Below are 26,012 nucleotides of genomic sequence, written 5' to 3' on the forward strand. Positions count from 1 at the left end.
TTATTTCTAGCTCAAGTCAGTCTGATCAGATAACCTGCAGCCCTGAGCCAAATCGTGCTTTTGACATTAAGGAAATATTTTAGCAGGATCTAAAAATCATTGTTTAGAGAGGCTCTGGAGCGAGGCCTGCGAGTAACCAACCCCCTCTGGCCCACAGGTGAGTGACCGCAGACACTATGCTTTGGCAAGGGGAGGGGAGCGAGAGGGTCCTGTGGCCATGTGGCAGTAACCCCAGGGCCCGCTTTATTCCCCAAAGGGGCTTGGGTTACCCTGGCCTCACACAACCAGAAAAACTTGGGAGTCAACTGTCTTCAGGCTGGGGCAGTCACTGAGCTCTGGGAGGTATTCCTGGCCAGAAGGAAGACCTCTGAGAACAGACTTCGTTAGGTAGTCAGCATGGCGGCAGGCAGAATCAGATTTAAAGAAATTACAAAGCATCCTTATTATTTTATAAAACTATAGAAATCCAGAGGGGATCTGCTACGTATGTAAGTCCTTTTCATCCAATTATTTATAAAAATTATCTGCGGGCCTTTCATGAGCTTTGTCTGTGTGTTTCAGAACGATTCTCGTTTGAGTGAAGAACAATACGCAAGTCAGCACCAGACATATTTACATATTAACGTCAACAGTCGCCTCTGGTTCTAGTACACTTCGTCACTGTCCCTGCCCCAGTTGCCTGGGAGAGGAGCATCTGTGCCTAGACTGACACCTTCCCTACAGACTTTCTAAAAGGCTCTTGGTGGTTCCTGGGATGATGCCAAGTCCAGAGGTAGTTAGACAACAAGGCTGCTTAGCTGGAACTCTGTGGGAATGAGTCATTCTAGTCATTAGTTCAGATTTCCACGGGGAACTTTTTCCATTTAAATTTTGTATGTCTATTGTTGCATTGCATGCTTTGTTTCTTCTTAAACAGAAAACAATGAAGATAAGATGTCTCCTCCCGCGCACCCCGAGTTTCAGTGTAGTGCTGGAGCATCCGTCGTTGTGATGTACTAGAAATGGGACTATCTATTTAGATGTATATGGAGTGAGCCATATAAATGAGGGAGGCTGGGCCATTGCACTGGCCACACAAGTGGATTTTCTGGAAAATGTTCCTGACATGTTGCCGGTTTCTTTCCATGTGGCATAATGCATCTGCCCTGCCTGACCATATGGCAGGGTAACGGATTGCTGTCTGCAAAGCTGACTGGTGACCCGAAGATGGAAACAGCCTTCTCTTATGTATTTTCCTGCCCTCCTGAATGGCCTCTACTACACTGTCCCTATCACTGTCCTTGCATTGTCATTTCTCCTCCTCTCACGTAATGGCCCACTGTTTCTTCCTAGTCAGCTGTAGGGCTCATTGCGCAAATTTAATTTTTAGCGAGTGTTTCTCAAACTTTGAGTGCATAAAAAACATCTGGAGACCTTGTCATAAATGCAAATTCCTGGAACCCCCTTCAGAGATTTTAACTTGAAAGACCGGAAGTGGAACTTGGGAACCTGAATTCTTATCAAGGATTTGGGGGAAGATTGTGTACAAACCACCGGGGAGACTGTTCTTGAGGGTGTGAGGGAGGAGTGATGCCCTCCTCGGGTTCAGGTGCCTGGAGGAAGGCTGACATCTGCAAAGCACACAGCATCCAGATAGACGATGCCTCTGCATCCCACAGCGCCTCCCAAGCTCCCTGTATCACTTGTTTTTAAAGGCATTCCAGACAAAAGCCACAGTGACATCAGGGCTTTAGTGTGAGCAGAGGGAGACTGAGAGGGAGAGAGGGAGATCTCCATAGCGCCTGCACTTTGGGTTCATTCCCTCAGATTAGTTTTTGAAAACTGTCTGACGAATATTCCAACCCACGTGTGAATCAACGAGATAGTGAAGGAGGAGGATGAGTGCGGGCTGACAAGCACTCCCCAGCCACGTCCCTGGGTGACTAGGAATCGCTGTAGCGCAGCGCCTCTGCCTTCAGCGTGGCTCAGGGTCTCACTGACTGTCCCGAGCTAAAGCTGTGCAGAGCTGCAACGTGGCTGATTTCAACAAGGCTCGTGCCTGTAGTGGTTACTCAGTTGTCACTATCACTTGCCTTCCTCCCCTACCCACCCCACCCCCATGGTAAAACTAGCCCATCTTTTGACCTGCCACTGCTGGCTCTTGTTTCGCATGTCAAGGTCAGCCAACCCCTGCCCCATGCCCACTTCTAACATGGTGGCACTGCCATCTTCCCTCCTGCCTCTGGACCCAGCTCCCAGACTTCTAGCTCTTCTAAGAAAAGGCAGCCTTTAAAGTCCCAGTCAGCTACTGTGGGAGCTCCTTTCCTTCGGCCAAGCAAGTTGATCAACCACAGAATATTCACGCATTGTTCCAGTGCACAGGAGAGTGTGTTCCTTTGTTGCTGGGAGCTCAGGCAGGCTGTGTCACTGACCCCTTAACTCTGACTCCAAGGCCACAGGGGAAGCCGGAGGGCTCTGCAAGGGAGGTTAAGGCCCCCAGCTAGCAGACCTTAACTTCACCGATGGCCTGGGGTGACACTGATTGGGATGCTTTGCAACCACTGAAACCGACAAACTGTAAAGACTACACTTTCTGATTCAGCCACAAGCTAGGAGCCCAGCTCAGGATAGGGAGGAGGCAAGAGAGGCCACCAGACAGACAGCCATGAACAGCCAGGCTGGGTCACTTTTCCTCTTAAGAGTCATTTACAGCTTTTTATATGTCAGAGAAATCTTGCCAAGAGAACAGGCCAGGCTCTCAGCTTTGACACGGAGCTGAAGCCAGTCATGACAGTAAACAAGAAGAACAATTGAACTCAATTATCTCCTCTTCTGGAAGGTGTGGACCTAGCTTCATAAAATCCCATGGGCAAAGACTACATTTACGTGGGGTAAATATACAATCACCACCATGTTCTTGGGAGTTAAAAAATAAATAAAATTAGGTACTGGCCCTCATATCTTGATAAATCTTAACATTCTTCCTTTCCCCTTTGTGTCCTTGTTCCTATCAAACAAGTAAGACAAGATGGGAATGCTAAGTTAATTTTTAGTGGAATGCACCCTAAGAAAAATCTATGGGTATTTTGTTAGCATTTTGCGTCATTAAAAGCAATAAAAAGGCCCTCGTTGTCTGACTGCTTTGTCTCATACATACAATGAAATAACACAAGGGGACAAAATATTCTCAAGAAAGAGAAAGTGAAGCCAATGATGATTTCTCTTCCTAGACTAAGGTCAATGCCAAGGAGTGTCTGAACACTTAGAATGGAAAAAAACCTTCAGTACATCCTAAGCATGCCTCTACTTCTCAGAACAGACCTTTCCTCAAAGGACTTTGGGTTTAAAGGAAAACTAACCAACACCAGATTCACTAGAATCCAGTTGGTTTGGTGAAAGACAATTCTGGCTAATGCTAGCGAAGTGATTATTATTTTTTCTTTTTTTCATGCAACTTTAATTTATCCCATAAAATAAGTGATAATAAAGATATTATAAAAAGAAAAAATCACCCACATCTCATAGCCCTGCTCATCAAGTGTTATAATTTTTCTTGTCTCCTTCAAGTCCAGATATATAGTTGGAATCACTGTATAGGACAAATGGGTATTCTACTTTTTATTCACTCAACATCATCATAACTATTTCCCATGTTGCTACATAGTTTCCATAATTAGCATTTTAGTGACCCATAACATTTCATCAACGTGAGCTACCATAATGAGTTAATTATTGGACATTTATCTTACTCAACATTAGCTCTTTCATTTCACTTGTAGACACACCTAACAGACAGGAATTGTTTTTTAAAAGGCTTGTCTGCAACCTCACTTTTCTCTTGGTATGAAGTGATTTACCTATTCAATGAGAACTGTTAATTTACTAAGGGAAAAATTGTTGTTGGTAGAGTTTTATTTAGTCACAGAATTTTTCCTCTTGTGCAACTTTAGTAAATTATAGGCACAGTTTCATTTCTCACCATTAGGTGGAGCTCTACTGCATCAGGCTAATCCACATGACAAAATCAACAGAACAAAACTTTTTAGAGGTTATCAGCCTTCTTACTTTCTTCCTCTTTCACTGCTTTGTCAACATATCACTAATATCAGCTCACTCTCTCCTTCCCCTTAGTAAGTCGGTTTCTTCTCCTGAGACATTCCTTTCTATAAAAATCCATTTTCTGTAGGGAATGACTGACTCTTTGTCAAAGGCACGGAGTGGGTTTTCGTTTTAAGGTCAACACTGCCTGAAGTGATTCTGTCTTAAGGCTCTACCAGCCCCACAGATGGATGGCAGGCGGATGTTAGCAGGTAGGTCATACCTGTCCTGTCCTCTGCAGGTTTGCAAAGTGAACATCGGGGATGAAGAGGACCGGCTGCGAGTGCAGGTCAGGCATCGTTTTGAAGTAAGTGATGTCACTCTTCTTCTGTAAAGGTATCGCTGCCAACTTCCCATCAGAGGCTGGACATGATCACAAAACCCATAAACGAGAGGGTTATACGTGACTAAGAACTCACAACTGTAAGCCCTAGTCTTGGCTAAACGTGATGATTTTCTCCTATGAAGCTTTCCAAATGCCCTGGATGTGAACACACTTCCAAAGGCCCCCATCTCCCATTGCCAAACCAAGAGAAAGAGCTCAGACTCTGAGTGAGGGATCCTGAGGCAGAGCTCTGGTCCCCTCACGCCCTCCTGTCCCTGTCTGTGCCCTGGATGCCTTGTCTGCAAAAGGAGAATGTTGGTCTCCATGATTATGAGAAAGTCCCTCCTAGCTCAAACATCCTGTCCTGTGATCATTTATTCTATTTGTTTTTCACAGGGACAATTCACCCCATCTCTACTACTAGGGAGAAGCAAGCCATCGCTTCCATATCTGTCGTTTCATCTGCAATCCTTCTCTCCACCTATTCCCCCAGTGGCCCTCGCTGGCGCCCACCCCTCCCCAGCGACACTCACAGTTGTTGCACTGGGTTTGGGAGGCCTGGCCTTTCCCCTTCTTCCTGTTCTGCTTCCTCTCTTCATCTCGGATTTTTCTTTCTGCTCCCTGACAAGGAAAAACAAATACAGACAATGCCAGACATGTTATCAGAGCACGCAAAAATACTGCCCGCACACAAGTCACAGGCATATGAAACAAAACAAGGTGAGCAGGAGAGTGGGCAGCCCCATTTCCATCCCCCTCAGCAGGGTCGGGCCCCGGTTCTAAAAGCTGAGACTGATCATTAGTCCAGACCCTCTCTCTGACCTCCAAGTGATTCGACTTCTCCCAGATTTCCCCCTCTTTTCATGTCTTGCTTATTTAAACAACATCAATTTTGAATCCATACAGAAAGACGAGACGCAGTTCCCTATCCCAGTGAAGCCAGTTAAGTAACTTCAGTGATTATAATAAAATGTCCTAAGATGAAGCACCAGCCTGCTAACATTATCCTTCGGCACAGAGAGGGCATTAAAGTTGAGTGTGCTTTCCTGGTAAAACTTTTCCTTTGCTTGTTGTTATGGAACTTTTAAAAGTCATTACAGTAGCAGAAATGCAGGAGGGCATAAGGCAACGACACAACATGTAAGATCACTTTGTACATATAAGCAGGATTTTTGTTTTTGTTTTAAAATGTTCGCACGTTCTTGGAGATGGTGCTCATTCAACCAAATAGAAAGAAGTTTGGTCTATCCTTTTCCTTTTTGCTCCTCTGTTCCTTGTAATCCGACCTTTTCACTGGCTTCTCTTGCCAAATACCATCCTGTGTAACCAGCTGACCATCACCTATCTCTCTTTCCTTCTTGGCCTTCAAGATTCCCTGATTATCTTCTTCTCTCTTTGGTCTCTCTTCTATGTCAGCTTTGCTCACTTATTCTCCTTTTCTCACTCCTCAAATACAGATGTTCCAACAGTTTCCTTTTCTTCTCTCTCTCCATTCTTGCTGCAGAAGAATTCATCTGCATCCGGGTTTCTATGAGGCTCTAGACAGGTGACATCCAGATAGACACTCTCAGCCTAAACTCTTCCCCTAGGTTTCAGATCCACATTCATAGTCCCTGCCCTTTGTGGCAGCATCTTTAAGGAGCAGTGAAGCATGGACTGGCCAGCAACCTCTAACCCTTTAGAAACTGGCCTTAAGTCATGACACACAAAAGGGATAGATGTGACAATATAAAAATATAATCCTTATGTTATATACACAAAAAAAATTGATTAAAAGGCAAAGAACAAATTGGTGAAAATACATGCAATAAAATATCATATGGCACATTAAATCCTTAATATATGATTCAATTAAAAAAACAACTAATATATCAATAGAATATGGACAAGAGTCATGAATATGCGATTCACAGGATTATGCACATACAAAGGGAGTAGTTATTTTACAGTGCTTCACTTTTAAGTTTTGAATTTTCATTGATACTTATAAACTATGGAAATTCATAGCTGAGGGAGTTAAAATATAGAAATACTTCTTTTGGAAGTCTCTTCAACATATATTAAGGTTTTATAGAATTTTTGTGTCTAGATAACATAATATTTTCAAAAAATAGTGTTAAATATACAGATATCATTTTGTTCAAATGGGTGTAAAATATAAGCAAAAGCCTCCTATTAGTAATTTTTTCTTGGGTCCAATAAGACATTTTTCTAGGTATTTGGAGTTCTGTACAATAGAGTATTTAATATAAATAGAAATGTGGAACTTGCCTACCTATATAAATTGTAACGCACCCAAGACACACTCCAAGGTTTGTCAAGTAATTTTATTTCTAAATTAGTGCTTCATTTTGTACTATTTCTATGAGGAAAAGGTATGGAATTAATCTGTTTCAAGATTTATACATATTCAATGGCCATTTTGGGGAAATAAAGTCACCTGCTTATTAACATAACATAAAGTGGCTCTCCATAGAGCCTCGTCTTGGTGCCACATCTATATAAGAAATGTCCTGCCCAGATACCAGCGTGACTATGCAATTCTGATAGATTCTCTTAGAACCACAGTTCTCATTTCTAACATAAAGCTTTGACTTCACAATGACCCAGGGAGGCTCTGATAAGTTGGATTAGATGGAGAAGGCTTCCTTGAACATGACCTTCCAAGAATTCCTTTCCTTCCTTTGATTATTCATGACCTGAAGCTTCTAGAAATTATTCTTTCTACTCTTATTAAAGTGCAAAAAAGTCTAGTTCTTTCAGGAGACTATGATTTGCTACAAATACAAAATTTATCATTTGAAAATAATCTTTCCTGCTAAATGTTCAGTTCGCAGAGTTAATTTGAAAAGTAAGCCTGAAGATTTCCTGATTATATTGTGATCACTTAACCACCTCTTGAGAGGTGATGGCTATCTTTGCTTTTCATTTGACACTTCAATTGTTTCTCTTAAATGTATCTTAAGAATTTGGCTTTAACCTGTTTAAAGTTAACTAAGGTACCAAGGGGGTGGTTTGGAGGAGTACCTTTAGCTTTTCATAATTTTCAACAGTCATTTCCTCCAAAATCATTCCAAACAAGAATTAATAGAGAAAACCATCTATTTAAAAAAAATGTGGCTTTATTTCTCAAGTTTTGCACACTATAATATAGTTACTGTTTACATTAATATAATTCTTGTTTTTTGTGAAAGATAATGAAGAAATTAAATATAGATATAAAGGTACAGACATAGATATTGATATAGATATATAGACAGATCCTAAATTTTTTTAATGCATAAACATACGTATTTCAATAGAAGTATTGTATCAAAAAAATTAGTGAAGGTCTTTATTTTCATCTGTAATCTCACCACTGTATTAGTTAGAAATCAAGCTGGAGAACTGTAAATAATGCAGAATTCCATCATTGAAGACTCTCAACTGTGATTGAGAAACTTACAGATTTAAAATGGAATAGCTCTTAATTCTTTTGCTTTAGAGGATAATTCAAATTAATCATTTACACATCCATTTGAAAAGTGCAAAAATTAAACTTTTTCTCTATTTAATCTCCCAGGAGTGAGTTTTGCCTGGGTTTTGAAATTAGAGCTGCAAATAAGATGACAAATTACAGCAAAAGATTTTGTATCTAGCCTATTAGAAAAGTTAGTAGTAGCTAAGGTTAATATACCCTGTTTGACATTTCTTCCTCTTGCGTTTCCTGACCCTCAACATCAGGATATATAAATTAAAAACCACCCACTGGAAACTCTTTACATCTCTAGTTTCTTAAGAGTCCCTCTCAATCTAGGGCACAGATGAACAACAGTATAACACTCTCGATTCATTCTGCATCTTTGTTTTGTTTTGAATATTTATCACATCAACACCGTAGAAAAAGATTACATGAGCATCCCTTAAGTCCTCTCTTTCCCACTTTCAATTCCAACTTTGACATAAAGCAAATGGATTCCCCAGCGCCTCCACCCCGTTCTTCCCTCCCTTTCTCCTTGCCGCTAATCTTATGCCTCACTTCCAAGAAGGAGATTGAAGGAAGGGGATTCTACAATCGCCCTTAAAATATCTGGAATAAAGTAAGGGAATTCAAATTGTTTGAATGCTCTCTCACTGTACTTTAATAACACCATGCTGGGGGCCAGCCCTGTGGCCGAGGGGTTAAGTTCACGTGCTCTACTTCAGCGGCACGGGGCTCACGGATTAGGATCCTGGGCGGGGACCTACACACTGTTCATCAAGCCATGCTGTGGTGCCATCCCACATAGAAGAACTAGAAGGACCTACAACTAGGATATACAACTATGTACTGGGGCTTTGGGGAGAAAGAAAAAAGAGGAAGATTGACAAGAGATATTAGCTCAGAGCCAATCTTCCTATTTAAAAAGAAAAAATAGGGGCCCGGCCTCGCGGCTGAGTGCTTAAGTTCGCGCACTCTGCTTTGCTGGCCCAGGGTTTCACTGGCTTGGACCCTGGGCGCAGACATGGCGCTGCTCATCAAGCCATGCTGAGGCGGCGTCCCACATGCCACTATTAGAAGGACCCACAACTAAAAGTACACAGCTATGTACAGGGGGGCTTTAGGGAGAAAAAGGAAATAAAATCTTAAAAAAAAAAAAATAGGTAGGAAAATCATAAAAAAAAAAAAATACCATGCAGTACGCCATTTGAAAATGTTTTCTTAATGTTTAATATACCAAATTAAAGATATAAGCCAAATGTTGCGTTTTGTTTTTAAAGGCTACCTTGGCTGTTTGTTGAGGTTTTGAATCGTCAGTTGTCACTTTGGTATTTTATGTATAAAGTTATTTATCAATTCAAGGAGTTTGAGTTTAGAATCAGACCTGTATTTGCATCCCACTACTCTACTTTATTATCATGGCACTCCGGGCAAGTGACCTGTGCTCGTTGACCCAGTGTGTCCTCATCCACACAACAACTGTGTCTATGGACTTAACCAGCCTCCGTACTGCCGACTTGTCTGAGAGTGCTGCATGGCTCTGACAGCTGGAGGATTGGCACTAACTGAAATCGTCACAACCTGAAGGGCTATTGTGATTTTGGAGACATTTACCACTCTGCTGCATGTCCCTACACTGCAGTGCAGTTCTACTTAATGTGTCCTTCTTTCTTATTGTGACCATCTCTGCTATATGTTCACAGAAGCCCACTTCTCCCTACATTTACTCTATCACTGTTAAACCAGAACTTCCAGACATTTTAATGGCACGGCAGACCTTTGATACAACTGACTGCAGTACCTTTAAGAGTGCTGGGCAATATTGAATTAGCCACTGACCTCTTTTTCCCCTTTCTCTCCTCTCCCCAGGATCTAATCTGAAGTCATATCCTTTCACATCCAGGGAATACCTATAAGCAATTAGCCAGCTTATTCTATTTTTCATATTCTCTCCCCATCCTCTCCAATTTTTAAATAATTGTACTGTGTCTACACTGTCAGACCATATAATATTGCCATTACTGTCTCTCCCATCATTTAGAATTAGATCTATAGGGAAATATGTACTTATTGCTCACCGTTGGTCCTTTTATCAATGTCTTTATAGCCATATTGGTTGTCTAAAGTTTGTTCTCTACTAGATTCCCCAAGAAAGAATAGTCCCTGGATTTTTGTTTGTTTGTTTTTTGTGGGATTATTTATTTATTTGGTGGTTTGTTTGTTTTGTTTTTGCCTGTAGTCTTTACACTTGAAAGTCACTTTGGCTGGATATAAAAACCTTGGCTCACATTTACTTTACGTGATTACTTTAAATAGCATTGTCTTCTGACAAGGCGCTGCTGTTGAAAAGTTTGATAGAAGTTTCCTCATCAGTCACTTATTATTTATTTTATTCTATTTTACTTAGATGCCCAAAGAATATTTTTCTTTTTGTTAAAGTCCAATAGCTTAACAATTTGGAATTGGCTATCCTGGGTCAATTTTCCCAAGTGTGTGGTAGGCTGTTTAAATATGTATACTTTCTATTGTAAATTTTCCTGATTTACTGTTTTTAGCGTTTGTTCTGTTCCACTGTTTTGGCTTTCTTCCTCAAAGATTCCTATTATACGTATATTGGATCTTCTTTATCTCTCTTCTATGTCTATTATTTTCTTTCACATCTCTTTCTTCATTTCTTCCGATTTTAAAAATTTTGCTCTTTCCAACTTGTATTTCTCTTAAGGCATCACCTCTTAAATTTATTCACTCTTGTGTTGCTTCTAGTGTAGTCTTTACTTCTGAAATATTTTAATCTTTAATCTTTATTTCTAAATTTTTTCCTGAATTCTATCACATCTTTTTTAAATCACTCCATTCTCCAAAATTCTCATGTCTGAATTTTTTAAATTGTGATTTATGTTGATCTTCATAACTTCTATGATTTTCTTAATTTCATTAGCTCATTTTGGAACATTAAGCTACAGCTTTCACCTATTTTGTGGGTATGTCTTTCCAGCAGGCATCCATTGTCCAAAGGGAAGTTAGTCTGATCTTAATCTCTTTTTTCATGAAACATTTTATGAGAGTCAACTGTTTTTCTTTTCTCTTGGTCATTTTTAAGTGAAATGAGAGCACCAAGACAGTTCTTCTAGCTTCATGGCTCTCCTGCTCCCGGTGTGTTCACAAAGTGATAAAAGAAAATGGTCTTGTATTTCCTGAAATCTGTCTACTCTGTATCCTTTCCCATCTTTCTTTTTATTTGAAACTTCTCTTTCCCTTGCACTTATTTTTTTTTTTTTTGGTCCATCTCAATTTTCCAGAGTTCATAGAGCCCAAAACACTCCAATGTTATGTCCCTTTGCATCCAGCAACAAACTGAAGTCTGCGGAAACCATACCCTCCCACCCCAGTTTCACATACTGTCCTCAGATGGCCCACTTCACTTTCCAGTGAGAACCTTGAGGCAATTTTATAGGTTTCCTTTTCTTTGGTCATCAAGTGGCTCCACTGCTTTCCCTCAAGACACTGATATCACATAGGTCTTGAAATTGTTGATTCTTAGTCCCATTCATATTTGGGATTGGTAAGGATCTCTTGTCACATAATCATGGGATTTTAAGCTTTGTTATTCTAATTGCTCTGTCTCTTATGATGGGATTCAGGGAAATTAAAAAATTACACTTCCTCCTGAGTTCATGTTTACTAATGAACTTATTTATTTATTTTTTTACTTTTTATTAAGATCATGATAGTTTACAACCTTGTGAAATTTCAGTTGTACATTATTGTCAGTCATGTTGTAGGTGCACCACTTCACCCTTTGTCCCCACCCTCCCAAGCCCGCTTTCCCCTGGTAACCACCAATCAGTTCTTTTTGTCTACATGTTTAACTTCCACCTAAGAATGGAGTTATACAGAGTTTGTCTTTATCTGACTTATTTCACTTAACATAATACCCCCAAGGTCCATCTAAGTTGTTGTGAATGAGACGATTTTATCCTTTTTTATGGCTGAGTAGTATTCCATTGTATATATATACCATATCTTCTTTATCCAATCATCAGTTGATGGGCACTTAGGTTGCCTCCACGTCTTTGCTATTGTAAATAATGCTGCAATGAACATTGGGGTGCATCAGACTTTTGGAATGCTGATTTCAAGTTCTTTGTATAGACACCCAGTAGTGGGATGGCTGGGTCCTATGTATTTCTATTTTTAATTTTTTGAGAAATCACCATACTGTTTTCCATAGTGGCTGCACCAGTTTGCATTCCTACCAACAGTGTATGAGGGTTCCTTTTTCTCCACAACCTCTCCAACATTTGTCACTTTTTGTTTTGGTTATTTTTGCCATTCTAACAGGTGTAAGGTGATATCTTAGTGTAGTTTTGATTTGCATTTCCCTGATGATTAGTGATGATGAGCATCTTTTCATGTGTCTATTGGCCATCCATATATTTTCTTTGGAGAAATGTCTGTTCATGTCCCCTGCCGTTTTTTGAACGGGTTGTTTGATTTTTTGTTGTTGAGCTGTGTGAGTTCTTTATATATTATGGAGATTAACTCTTTGTCAGATATATAACTTGTAAATATTTTTTCCCAATTAGTGGGTTGGTTTTTTGTTTAATCCTGTTTTCCCTTGCCTTGAAGAAGCTCTTTAGTCTGATGAAGTCCCATTTGTTTACACTAATGAACTTATTTTATAGGTGCCTGTTCCATCCCAAAAGCTCTAGATGAGGCTCCATTTAACCCATAAAATAATAAAGGTTATATTGATATGTTCTGGGACAGGATCTATACCCAATAAAAACTGTGAATCTATTATATCATTTACTTAAGTGAATTAGACTTATAGCACAGTGCAATGTCAATCAGTCATTAAATTAGTTGTAAAAAAGATTGACTAAAAAGCAAAATTTAGTTGACTGATGACTCCCTAGATATCTAATAGGAATTGAAAACAAAAGATCACTACTCCCACTGTGATTGATAAGGTGATTATTTTGACACCACTAGACAAGAAAAGGTGACAAGGAGAAATGTCATTAAAAGTAATATCTATTAATAAAGATACCTTTATGACAAACTGTCATCTTTACTCACTTTATCACAGAAGACCTTGATCTGGCAATAAGCTCTATGAATGGGTTTATTGCTACGATTATTATAACTGTATGTATCAATCTGAATCATCAAAGGAAGTCCTTTCACCCCTTTTTGGGAGGAGAAATCTGTACTCAGGCAATTCACGGTGATGAAAATCTGAGGGAGGGAGAAAAAAAGGAAAAAATTCACAAGTCACCATAGAAAGGATCTATAAACAAAACATAAGCCTTAGAGTTGAAATCAAGATACTAAATAAATCTATAGGGATAACGCAAGAATATTTGGATATTCTCACATAAAAATATGTTGAGCATAGAAAATGATATATAATACATAATTATAAATTTATAAAAATTTTTGCTTTCATATTTAATCTTGAAACAGACAATTAACATTACTTTCCTTAAAGTATGTCAGCAAAATCTTACTTATTTTTCAAACATGCATAAGTTAACCGGGTAAAACACTGTCTCCTCAAGATATTAAAGCTGTCACCTCTAACGGTTATAGCAATTTCTCTAATCTCTGACCTGAGAGATAAAGAAGAACAACAACAACTCGAGAACACCTTCTCTGAAACCTAGTTATTTGTTTACACATCTGTCTCTTCTAATTGACCATGAAGTAGGAGATTTGAGACCATTTATTATTTTTGTATTACTGGTACTTAACATAGTGCCTGGTGGAAAACAGACATTTAATAAACATTTGATGACTGAATCAATGCACTTATCTGCAGAAAGCATGCTAGATTAAGAGTCAAAAGCCCCAGGTTTCAGCCCCGGCTCTAACATTAACCAGCCAAGAGACCTCAGGCGAGTCACTTACTGTCCTTGGTTTTCAATTTTCCCTTTATATCATTTTTTAAATCCCTCCCTGCAGAACAGAATGCAAATACTAACACAACTCCCTGTTAGTGAAAAAGCAAAAGGGAAGCCGATGTAGGTAAGACACGGACCAGGAGGAGGAAATGTGGTAAAGGTACCGGCATCCTCATCTTACAACACGGGCTTCCAGAGACACAACAGAAACGACACGAATCCCCAAACTGGAAACTCAAGTAAGTTATTAAAGATTATAGCACTGACCAACAGAAAAACTAAGAATAGTAATTTTATTATACAATATTGGGAGGAATAGAGGGAGGAGAATAAATGACTAAACTTATCCTCATTTGGCATAGTGGGTAGATGTCAATACACACCATTTAAAGTTGACTTATCTAGGAATAGAGATGTGAGTGCAGCACCTAGATTTATGTGGTAAGCACAAGAATAGCATGAGGCACTCTCTGGGAAAAACTGGGCATACTATAACACACTCTCGGTACTATTTTCATTTGCTACCACGTGTATTATTTTGATTTAATATAAAACTTTAAATCACTCACTGTTTTCAAATGTCACAATTATGTATCCTGAAAGCCATTTCCTCAGATATGTCGTCTGACCCTTGTTTTATTTGGTCCCTTGAAATTTTCATTCACCCTCAAACCCTTGACCTGAAACCTTTCACATCCCGGTATCCACAGAGAACAGCCCTGCAGAAAGCAAAGAGCCACGGCCAAGAGCTGCATTTTAAAGGGCATTTGATTTTTGATTTAACTACCAGGCCTGATCTACTTCATTTCAAGCCCTATAGGCTTTTGGTAACTTATACAATGAAGTATCTCATTGTTAGTGCTATGTCTATATAAAGATCATTTTCAATTTAATTTTTGAGCCCTTTACTTTGCAATGAGAAACATTAGCAAGGCACCACACCAATAGCAGTCAAGGCCAGATGACAGGTCTTAGTGACATGCTAATTGCAACAAGCTTGTGCACTGTGCTGCAGGCTCTCACTTTTCCAGCCACCATCTGAAAACAAGTACCTAAAGATGTGACCACAGATACATTCATTTATTCATTCATTCATTCTATAAACATCAGCACAAACCCACAGTGGGTCAAATACAACAAGAGACACTGAGGATAGAGAAGGAAGTGAGACCCCAAACTCACAGAGCTGACAGTCCAAGGGGAAGAAAGATGAGTAGCAGCAATGACCAACACACGGTGGCCGGGGCTCTCCAAAGAGAGACGTATATTCAGAGGCCGTGAGAACACAGAATAGAGCACTGAGCTTGGAGGACACAAGTGAAATACAAAACCCACACAGACACTGGGATAAGACCAGGGATTCCAGAAATACTTGCTCATCTTTAGGAAAGGTAAAGACTGACTAAAGACACAAACGTCAAATGATGGAGGGGAGCTGAGGATAAAGACCACAGAAAGAACACGCCGTGCCTGTTTCTCCTCCTGAACTTCCAGGGTAGAAGTAGACAAAAAATGTTGTCTACTGCTCCTGGAGATGCCCTAACTGCAGAGAACATTCATTCAGGTCACAAATATCTTTAAATACCTACCAGTCCCTGAAACTGTGCTAAGCACCAGCGCAGGTGCACGAACCATGGTCCTGTAATCACGGAAGTCAGAGGCTGGATGGGGAGAGAGATATCATGGCGGTGCCCTAAAGCTTACAATAACTTCATCAAACACTGATCTTTAGGTCAAAAAATAAAAGCATTTTTTCCTAGGGAAACTTGACTTCTTTTATTGTTATTGTTATGACCAAGAATGGGGTTATCTTGGCCAGAATGTATAAATACATCTTTATGTCAGCAAATCAAATGATCACTCTGGTGAGCTATGCAGTTGTCCATATTTTTGGTCCTGTATTTCATATAGAAATCTTCCTGCTGGTGGCTGTAATCCACGAGGACCTCAACCCAGACCAGTTTTTTTCCACTTCCTCATAAAGCCTATCTAGTACTGCAGAAGCCAGAAGAGAAAAGAGCTCTGATGAAAACTTCCTAAGCTATTCGGATTCACAGTTGGCTCACTGATTTATCCACACATCACACAGAGTGGACATATACTCAGATATGCAGGAAGCAATATTAATTGTAGCCTTGATAGCTCTGGGTCTCAACTGGAGAGTCGGGCTGATGGAATGTGTATGTTTACAGGGGCCACTTGAGTAGGGCAGATCCACTGAAATAACAGCTGCTTACTAGCAATACACTACAATAAATAGACTAAATCCTCCTTGGAGGAGCTTAACAATCAGCCATCCTGTGGACAAGGTCTTTAAAGGTCAAATGAGCTACAATACACTAGACTCCACCAGGAGACACTAAGACTAGAGAAAGGTCCCTTAGCAGAAGGTCAAATGGGCTCCCTGATTCATGGCATCCTGATTCTATAAAAAGTAGATGAGAATCTGCCTTCTCTGTTCCCTGGTGTTGGCAGCTCCCAGAGTTATCCTAACAGGCAAGGATTTTAAAACAGGGTTGGCACCACTTTCCTCCTGCCTGGCTGCCTATGGTATCGGTCTGATGGTATCAACCACAGTCTCGCTGTGATGCACTCAAAACTCAAATGGTTGAACTTTAACAGCAATTGGAGGGGTTGGGAAGGCGTAGAAAGACATTAGCTAAAACCTTAGCTTGGGAACCGAGAAGCATTAATTTGTTTCATCTTGCAAACCCAACCATGTCCCAGCTCCATGCACAGCAGGGAAACGTGAGAGCAAATTTCTTAGAAGTTTATCTACAAAGCGCTGTTTGCAAATGTGTATTACAGAAGCTTAGAGAAAGGTATGCTTTCCCGAACCAAATGTTCATCCACATGTCAGGCACAGAAAGTTCTTTTTAACTTCAGTAAGAGTCCTGATTATGTAAACAGCATATAAATACTGTAAACAATTGGTCCGTCATCCAAGAGTTACAAATGTTACATATGGTCATATAATATTTTCAAAACCTCAGTTACTTGTTTTTCTATAATTCTAACAGTACATAACTTATTGTTTAGAAAAAGATTCATTAAATCAGGTGTATCCAGGCAGATAGTATATATAATTTTAATTTTGTCATTAGTTCAAAGATTGATTCAGATAGAAGGATTGTTTCTAAATGTACCAAGACCTTTCCAGAAATAGAGGCAGTCTCATGACAACTGACATTTTTTTAATTAAATTGCTTTTTTATATATGAAGTGCAATGCCCATTTGTAGTTCCTACACAAGACAAGAGACTTTACCCAGATTATAACACCTCTCAGTTGTTCACTCTGTGTGCAGTAAGATTATTAAAATAAACACAGATCAATGCGCTTTAGAATTGCTACATTAACTTGATTATTAATTCCCAAGATTTTTCTGAGAGCTTGCCATTAAAATAAATGGGATAATCTTTGATTTACAAAGCAATTTGGGATTTGAAAAATCATAATGCCTATGATTTGACGGGAAGTATTTATTTCCTCTTTAAACAATTGTATTTTGCATTTTCAAAAAGATCTTTCTGATTAAAGACTAAGAAACCTATTTATTTCCTAAGGTTGAGACCCCAAAGAGCTCTTTCCCAAGAAATTGCACATGCATTAGCCTCCAAATTACAGGGACATGACACATCAAGAAACCAGCATTTTCACTCTAAAACACAAACAATATATAAATACATAAAAGTGCTCTTGCCAATTTCCCTAATCTGTTTTCTTCTTGGTTCTTGGAATTATTAAAGACCTTATAGATGGTTTTCTTACATTTCAGCATTTTTCTTCCATTTTATGAGATTGTATTTGGGTGCAGATGCAATGCCAAATTGAGATAGAAAGATAGACTAAAAGCAGACAATATTAACATGTGAATCTCAGTCTTGGGCATTCCTTCATTTCCTTCATGCATTAATTCATCAATTATTTATCAAAGCTCTCCTCTCTGTGCCGGGCATTGTGCTTGGAGGTGGGACATAAGAATGACGAGACAGACTCCCTGCCTCAGAAAGCTTGCTATTTTGCTGAGGATCTGAGAAACTCATGGACTTCCTGACACCTCTGTTTATACAGCAATTTCAGGGAATGATTTAAAACCTGATAACATATTTCTTTATTTTCTCTTAAAGATACTGTGAGTATGTCTGTTACACACAGATACACATTTAGTTTACTCACATATTCCATATTCCACCACAGTTTCCCAGATTCTTTTAGTACTCAATTTTTTCCATTTCCAGCATATACCAAGCTTGTTCCCAGTTGACAGCTTTTGCTATCTGCTGTGCCTTCCACCTCCACTGCTGTCCTCACAGATCATCACACTGCCAGCTCCTTCTTCTCATTCAGATTTCAGTCCAATGTCAGCTCTTCGGAAATATCTGCCTTGACCACCCCACCTAGAGTTGTCTTCCTCCTCCTCCTCCCACCTCAGCCCATGACCAGTAGCACACTCTATCACACTGCTCTTTTCTATTTTCTTCATAGTACTTAACGTTATTTGGGTTTATCTCGTTGTTTATCTGTTTAGTGTTTAATGATCTGTCTGCTCCATGAGGCTGTAAGCCCATAAAAGGAGGGCCCTTGTCTGCCTCAAGGTCAGTCTATTCCCAGGGCCAGTCCCGTGGTAGATATTCAACAAATATTTGTCCAATGAATTAAGAGAAAATTTCTTTTCTAAATACACATTCCCCTCTTTATCCATGCTCTTGCTTTCATAAGCAAAACCACCTAAGAGCCAAGATTGCTTGGAGTAGTTGAAGTTGTCAAGATAATACAGCAGAGTTAGCTGCTCTAACCAGATTTATCCTCAAAAAATGTTATTTGCCTGTATATCAACAAACATAAATTGAGCATTGACTATATATTTAGTATGGAGATATATGTATATGTATGTACACATATAGATGCTATGGAAGATGCTATATACAAATGCTATGGGATGGGCCTGCCCAGTGGCACAGCGGTTAAGTTTGCACGTTCCGCTTCTCGGTGGCCTGGGGTTCGCCGGTTCGGATCCCGGGTGCAATCATGGCACCGCTTGGCACACCATGCTGTGGCAGGCATCCCACGTATAAAGTAGAGGAAGATGAGCATGGATGTTAGCTCAGGACCAGTCTTCCTCAGCAAAAAGAGGAGGATTAGCAGCAGTTAGCTCAGGGCTAATCTCCTCAAAAATAAATAAATAAATAAATAAATAAATAAATGCTATGGGAGATACAGAAGTCTATGGTATGGCCCTGTCCTCAAGGAAAAGGGGGGATATAACGGTTTTCATTGTTGTGGAATATAAAAATGAGATACTCAGTTGAATATCCCAGTCTATACATGCTGTAAGAACTTGGAGAAAAGGAGAGATCTCAACGTGTACCAGAGAAGACTTCCTGTAGGCATCTTAAGCTGGAAGAGAGGTAGAGGAGAAGGAAGCGCATGCTGCCTCTGAGAAGAGCAAAAAGAGCAGCCTATTGGGAGAGGAGAGTTTGTGTTGAGGAGGCTAAGAAGGAGCCTGAGGAAAGGCGGTTGGTAAGGGAAGAGGGCAACCAAGATGCTTGTATCACTGTGATCAAGTAATGAATACTTGATGAGGTCAAGTGTGTATCACTGAAGCCAAGAGCAGATAGAACTGTGGCCACACTATCCAACATCCAAGTTACAGGGAAGACAAGGAGTGAGGGCTGAGAAAAGGCCACCAGGTTCAGAAGCAAAGATAGTCTGCGCCCCTTCTAGAAGCTACACTGCTGGGGCAAGTGAGACAGGACATGAAGACGCAGAGGAAGCATCTCAGCCGGGAAGCCTGGCAGAGGAAGGAGGGGTGGACAGGAACACAAGGAGCGGGCATCAGGGCCAAGCAGAGGTGCTCTTCCAAGATGGAGGAGGTGTTCACACAATGGAGAGGACGAATGTAGGAGGCTGCGGAAAGCAGGAGTGGCGGGAGCTAAGAGCCCCGGAAGCAGAGATTAAATGGGATCAATTCACAAGTGAAGTTTTGTAAGAACAAAGACAGAGGTTTCTCTGAAGCTGCAGGACAAAATGAGAGGAAAGCACAGCAAGAAAAACACATACTAAGAGGCTCAAAATTACGTCCCTGGTGCAAATCCAAGCACTAAGGCCTTGGACTAATTATTTAACCTTTCTGGACCTCCCTGGCTGCATCTTTGAAACAGGCATAACACTCCCTACATTGTACTGTGACGCGTTACAATCGGATAATGTGTTTAAGCTGGAAAGTGCCATGAAAAGCTCAGGGAGTTTATTATCACCACCACAGGCTCTCTCTTCTCAGACAACTAGTCATCCAGCTGGTCCAAGCTCTTCCTCGCCCCCACAGCACAGCAAACAAGGCCCTACCCATTTTCCCTCCACAACTGCTCCTGCAGGCCAGCTTCCTTTGCGTCCCCTCGGCCCCCAGTTCAAGCCCTCCTTCCCGTCAGACTGCTCCGATAGCGTCCTGCCTGGACTTTCTCAAGGCATTCTGGGATGCTATCTCCAAATGGTTCAAAGGTAGATTGGTTATGATTCACATTAATTTGAACAAACAGATATTTAATGAAGGTGAATTCCTTGTAGAAACATAAACCCTATCTCTGCACAACACGGTTGGGGGTAGAGTCTCAGGCTTCGTGGGGGAGAGAGCAAGGGAGAAATCTCCCAGGCAGAATCTTCGTTGCTCTTCAGATTGCCCATTTCTGCCATTCCACTCTGTCACCTGAACAGATCTTGTAAAACAGCACCTCAGGACAGGGAAGAATTAGGACATTGCGTAACAACGGGTTGGACTGTTTTATAAATAATGAGCTCCCAGTCAGAGGAGGAATTTAAGCATAGACTGAAAGATTCACTCAACTTTCTGATCATTTGTTGTCATTTGAAACCTTTTCTGTTCATATTTAATACTTAAAACTTGTTTTGAGTTTGGAATACCTAAATATGCACAAAGTTCAAAGGGGTAAACTGTGGAAACCCACCCCCTCCAGCACTGTTCCCCAATCAACAGTTTCTTAAGGATCCTTCAGTTTCTTGTGCATCCTTCTAGAAGTATGCTATGCAAATGCATATCTTTTTCCTTTTTATACAAATGGTAGCATAGTAAACACATAGCTCTGCGTCTTGCTTTCTTCACTTGACAATACATTTGGAAGATAGCTCTCTCTTTTTCTTTTTTAAAGAACCATGAATGTGGAGAAACAATTTCTTTAACATTAGGTTGTTTCTAGTCTTTTCATCATAACAATGCTGCAATGTATGTCTCTCAACACCGCTTTCACACACATGTGCACATACAAATTACTGGCAGCGTATAGGCCGTGTCACTGACTATTTCTAATCTGACTTTTGACTTCACTATTCTATTGAGATGGTTTTCTTCAAGGTCAGCCTTCTCCATAGCATCCTTATAAGCAGGGGTTCTCAAATTTAGTACGCACCCAGCAGGTTTTGTTAAAACATGGATTACAGAGCCCCATCCCCAGAACTTCCACTTCAGTAGGTTGGAGGTGAGAGGTCCAAGCATTTGCATTTCTAACAATTTCCCAAGTTGATGCTGGTGCTGTTTGTGGGGGAACAGGCAGTGAGAAACCACTGCCTACAGCATTGACTTCATTGGCCAACTCCTTCTCCTCTCCCCACTTCCTTCTGAACTCTCCTTACCGACCACCCCTTCTTCCTCTGGTTCCTGTTCCTCCACATCCCCTCCATGGGGTGGGTCTAAAGTCTCATCCTTGACACTCTTTTGCCCATCCTCAATTCTCTCCATAGCAGTCTCATCGCTTCTCATGACTTCCATCACCCCCTTTTTCTCTCCTGAGCTCCACAGTTCCCTGCTCTTCTGGTGCTTTCCAGTCTCTGCACCTCTGAGCGCCCGTTATTCCACCTGGCATGCTCTTCTTTCCGACTTCCACATGTCTCATTTCCACCTGACCCTTAAGTCACAGCCCAAAAGTACCTCCTCCTTCATGTCGTCCCTGATCCCTCAGAAAGGGGGGACCTCAACCTGCTCAAGTATTTAGACGTGAGGGTGTGTGTGTGTGAAAGAGAGAGGATAATGCAAATCTGACAAAATAATAACAATGAATCAATCTAGGTGAAGGGTGTGTGGTATTAATTGTATTATTCTTTCAACTTTTTATTTTCAATTTTTTAAAATAAAAAGTTTAGAAAAAATTTAAAATAAAAAACAAAAGTGTCTCCCTCTCCAGAACTCACTTGGCACTTTATCTCTATTTTCATTAGAGTATTTGTCACTTTCTTCCTCATATTACAGTTATTTACAGCCACGTCTCAGTTCTCAACCTAGCCCAGTGTTCTCCGAGGGCAGACCTTTGCTTGGCCTATCGGTCCCTGAGTTCCCACAGCCTGGCCTCACGTATGAGATGCAGCAGGCAAGCTGCTCCGAAGGAATGACGGCCCCTTTGCCAGAGATAATGTAGAATATCTTACTACTGGATCCCCCCAGTACACAAAGACAGTGTGGAAAGAGCACATGCTTCAAACAGCTCAGGGGGGACTTCCAGCCCTGCTATACGTTAGCTGTACAACCTTAGGTAAGTTAGCTAACCTCTCTGGGCTTCAAAGTCTTCATTATTTAAATGGAAAATGATATCCACTTAAAATACGAATATTGCATAATACATATAAAGCTCCTGGCAGAGTGCCTGGTATATGGTAATCACTGAACAAATATTAGCCATGGTGCACACACACACACACCATCAGTCTATGAAATCCGAGTCTGTAATCTAATTCTCTGCATACACACGACAGTTCATGCATGTAAGGTACAGAGCCCTAAGCAGAATTCAGGCCAGAAACCACGGATACTCCACATTCTAACAAAAGATCAAGCCCTTGATATCCTCAGCAAGATGCCTTCCAGAGATTACTCCTCTTCTATATGAATTAATTCCAGCTTTATAGCTTTCCTGCCATCCATTACCTTATAAACTGGAACAAAGGCATGGCTTTGTTTAAGTGCAATACCAAAGACTCCAGCAAATGTTTACGCTTCCCTTTTAAAGCTGCCTTCACCCACACCACGCCCCAGTAAACACATAAAAACGCCATTTGCCCTGCTTCGCAGTGTGTATCTCAACCTTTCAAGACCCCTCTCAGGAGTCTCCCAACCCTTTAGATGCCCTATAATCTTCTCTAAACTTCCACACGATGAGCTGTTTAAAACTGGGCCCTATTGAGGCAAAAAATTGGGATGTGACTTTTTCTTAATCAGTAATATCTATCAACCCCATTTCGTCCTAGACCGTCTTGCAAGCAGGACGCAAACTCCCCAGACAGATGACGGGAGGTGGGAGTCAGGGGGACGAACTAGGTCATGAACCCACGGCACTCAGGAGTATGGTCTCCTGTGGCCAGTCCTTTGGTTTCTCTTTTCATTCTGAGAATCAATGTTTACATATCTCCTCTTCTCCCTGGTGTCCAGCACTGGAGTTTGGCAGAAAGAGAACGCAGTCCATTTACAAACATCTCCTTGAAGATTCATCAAGACTACCGAAGCTGTAATTTTCTAAGGCACCGTGCTTGACACACGGGGGGACCAACAAAAACTGATTAAATCTCTTAGACCAAAAAGAAATGTTGGGAGAGAAGGGAGGGAGAGAAATAATAAATTTGGGAAAATTTTATGGATTCGCCATGATTTGGTGCTGAATTTCAAACCAGCCTTGCAATTAGAATAACCTTATTTTCCACCCAAAGAGACTGAACAATTTGCAATGTACAAGAAGTTAGAACATCTATATTTTCTCCAATTTACTACCTTTTCACAGGCTATGATCAAAGCACCGCCGTTTCCACCATCCTGTCTTTAAGCTACTAAAATTGAGATATGAGGACAGAGAAGTTGTTTTTCCTATCCATTAGCAGCTGATGGAGCAAAAAGCTAGGCTTGGCTTGCTGACTACTCATTTACCTTGAAAAGACAGCACTAGAAAGAGAAAGGGTTGACCTATACAGTGAAAACAGAAAGAAATCTAGATTTTATATGGAAAAAGTAAGTCACCATACAGGATAGCTTTAGTTGTATCTCACAAGATGAAGCAAGTCATTACATGGGCCACATCAAATGCCCTATGTCTAGGACAGTGCTGGGGCACTACATCCACCTCATTTTCTTCCTTAAGGATGGATTTACAAAAATCTATAAGGATGGATTTTACAAAAAAGAGGGAACTTTTTACTCTCAACTTTTTTTTTATTTTCCTGCTCAGCCAGTTGACTTATCTTAGCACATCCATGTTTCCAACCTCAGAGTGGGTCTCAGTTCTTATGTGATATTCTTTGGCATTAAAGAAAACTCAGACACAAAGGCAATAAGTAAGGCAAAAATATTAAGGGAGATAGGGCCCAGAGGAAATATCAGCATGCCCCCACACTTTAGGTTTTCTCACAGTTTCAAAATTCACATGGAAACCTCCTTTGTAAATCCAAGTCATTTAAAACATCCTAAGGGACCCAAAGTTCGAAGAATCTGTCTATAAAATGACTATTCCTTATGTGTAAATATTCCCTTTCAATTTACCAGCTTGGTAAATGTGGGGTTTTGTTTACGGGATCTCTTAAATGGCAAACATAAAGCAGATACCATTGTGTATCTTCTACAACCTTCATTTTCTCTGATAATAATCCTCATTCCTGCTTTGGATCTTTTTTATGCTGTGCTTCCTGAATGATATTGCAAAAAAGAGTAAAGAATAGTCTTCACCATTCATAACAACAATAGAAAAGGCAAAAAAGAAAAGTGAAAGGAAATAATGTAAATGAGTGTGAAAATGAAATAAAGAATATCAGGGAAAGGAGGTAGTGAGAAATGGGTAAAATGGAGAATAAATTTGTAAAGATATGGAGAAGAAAACATTGATATGTCTCAAGGTTGAAATATTAGAAAGCATGCACTGATCTTCAATTAATACAGAGTGAGGTAGTAATTATGCAAATGAGATCACTAATGTTAGGCTATAATACACACACACACACACACACACACACACACTCAGTTGAAGAGGGCAAGAAATCCAAACAGTCCTCACTGCCATATCCATTCTGGTCAATAAGATGTATGATATCAACAGGAAATGCACCAAGGCAACATGGACAAGCATAGGATAGACCTATGTGCTGGAAGTGTTGGGCCACTGAGCTTTGTTGGTGGAAAGGGGGAGAAAAGGGAAAAAGCAGGATGACTGATTGAACTGCTTTGCTCAAGGAAATGGGGCTGATCATCTGTTTTCTTCCTTCTGGACCCACATAGGTTGTATCCTATAATTTCTTTGAGAAGGAAAATCACAGCATGCTTTGGCCTTTTAAAAAAAAAATGCAGATTTCCCTCTCGGGCTGGTTAAGAGCAAGGACTCTGGACTCAGAGGGACGTGGGTTCAAAGTCCACCTTTTCCACTTGCCTAATCTTGCAGTGCCTGCTATGTAGAAAGTTGACCTTTAGTGGAATTAGAATCTGAGATGCACAGGAAAATGATCTATGGCATCTGGCAGCCTCTGTGCTGCCCACCCCACCCCAACCAGCTCTCAACCCCAATCCCACCACAAAAATTTGTTAATAGGGATGAAAATATATGCCTTATCTATGTCCTCGGCCCTCTCTAAAATTGCAACAACCTTTTGTCTGAAAGTTCCTCCCAAACCCCAAAAGGCAGGAAGAACTTTCACCACTGATCTTGCAAAGCAGAGAGCTGGACTAGCGGCCCCTCCAAAGCCCCTCCTGCAACTCAACACAGAAGGTGGACGGAGGAGCAGGGCAGGCATCCTCAGAGGGCGATCACTGCTTCTGCGAGCAGAGGGGCCGGGCTAGAAGGCAGCAAAGAGCAACTCAGGGAGACATGCTTTCATATTACTGAATTATAACGGAGATTTTTTAAATGATAGAGACAGGGATTGGTAGTGGATTTATTCGTTTGCTTGATTATTTAGCAGGGCTGGTAGTGAGGGAAGAGGAACATTTTCACTGATTCAAGATCATTCCAAAAGGCTTGGCTGCAGAGGAATTAAAAAAGAGTTCATGGACCCTTGTGCACTGTGGTAGGAACATAAAATGCTAGAGTTGCTGTGGAAATCAGTATGGCAGTTCCTAAAAAGAAATTAAAATAGTGTTACCACATGATCCAGCAATTCCACTTCTGGGTATGTACCCAAAAGAGTGTGGTCTTGAAGACATAGCTGAACACACATTTTCACAGCATCATTATTCACAATAGCATGGAAGCAACCCAAGTATCTGTCC

At 40.6% G+C, this 26,012-nt stretch overlaps 1 protein-coding gene across 4 annotated transcripts in view; it reads right to left on the reverse strand.

Annotated features, from left to right (window-relative positions):
- GRHL2 (grainyhead like transcription factor 2) overlaps nucleotides 1-26,012 on the reverse strand; it is a 156,080-nt gene that overhangs the window by 27,637 nt on the left and 102,431 nt on the right. For all 4 annotated transcript variants that reach the window (XM_046642041.1, XM_046642038.1, XM_046642037.1 and 1 more), the window contains exons 9-11: nucleotides 12,945-13,103; nucleotides 4,936-5,023; nucleotides 4,301-4,440 (exon numbers count right to left, since the gene is read on the reverse strand). In XM_046642041.1, the coding sequence (XP_046497997.1) occupies nucleotides 4,301-4,440; nucleotides 4,936-5,023; nucleotides 12,945-13,103 (387 nt within the window). The remainder of the gene's footprint in view (nucleotides 1-4,300; nucleotides 4,441-4,935; nucleotides 5,024-12,944; nucleotides 13,104-26,012) is intronic.

This window comes from Equus quagga, chromosome 16, assembly GCF_021613505.1.
Source record: "Equus quagga isolate Etosha38 chromosome 16, UCLA_HA_Equagga_1.0, whole genome shotgun sequence".
NCBI lineage: Eukaryota > Metazoa > Chordata > Mammalia > Perissodactyla > Equidae > Equus > Equus quagga.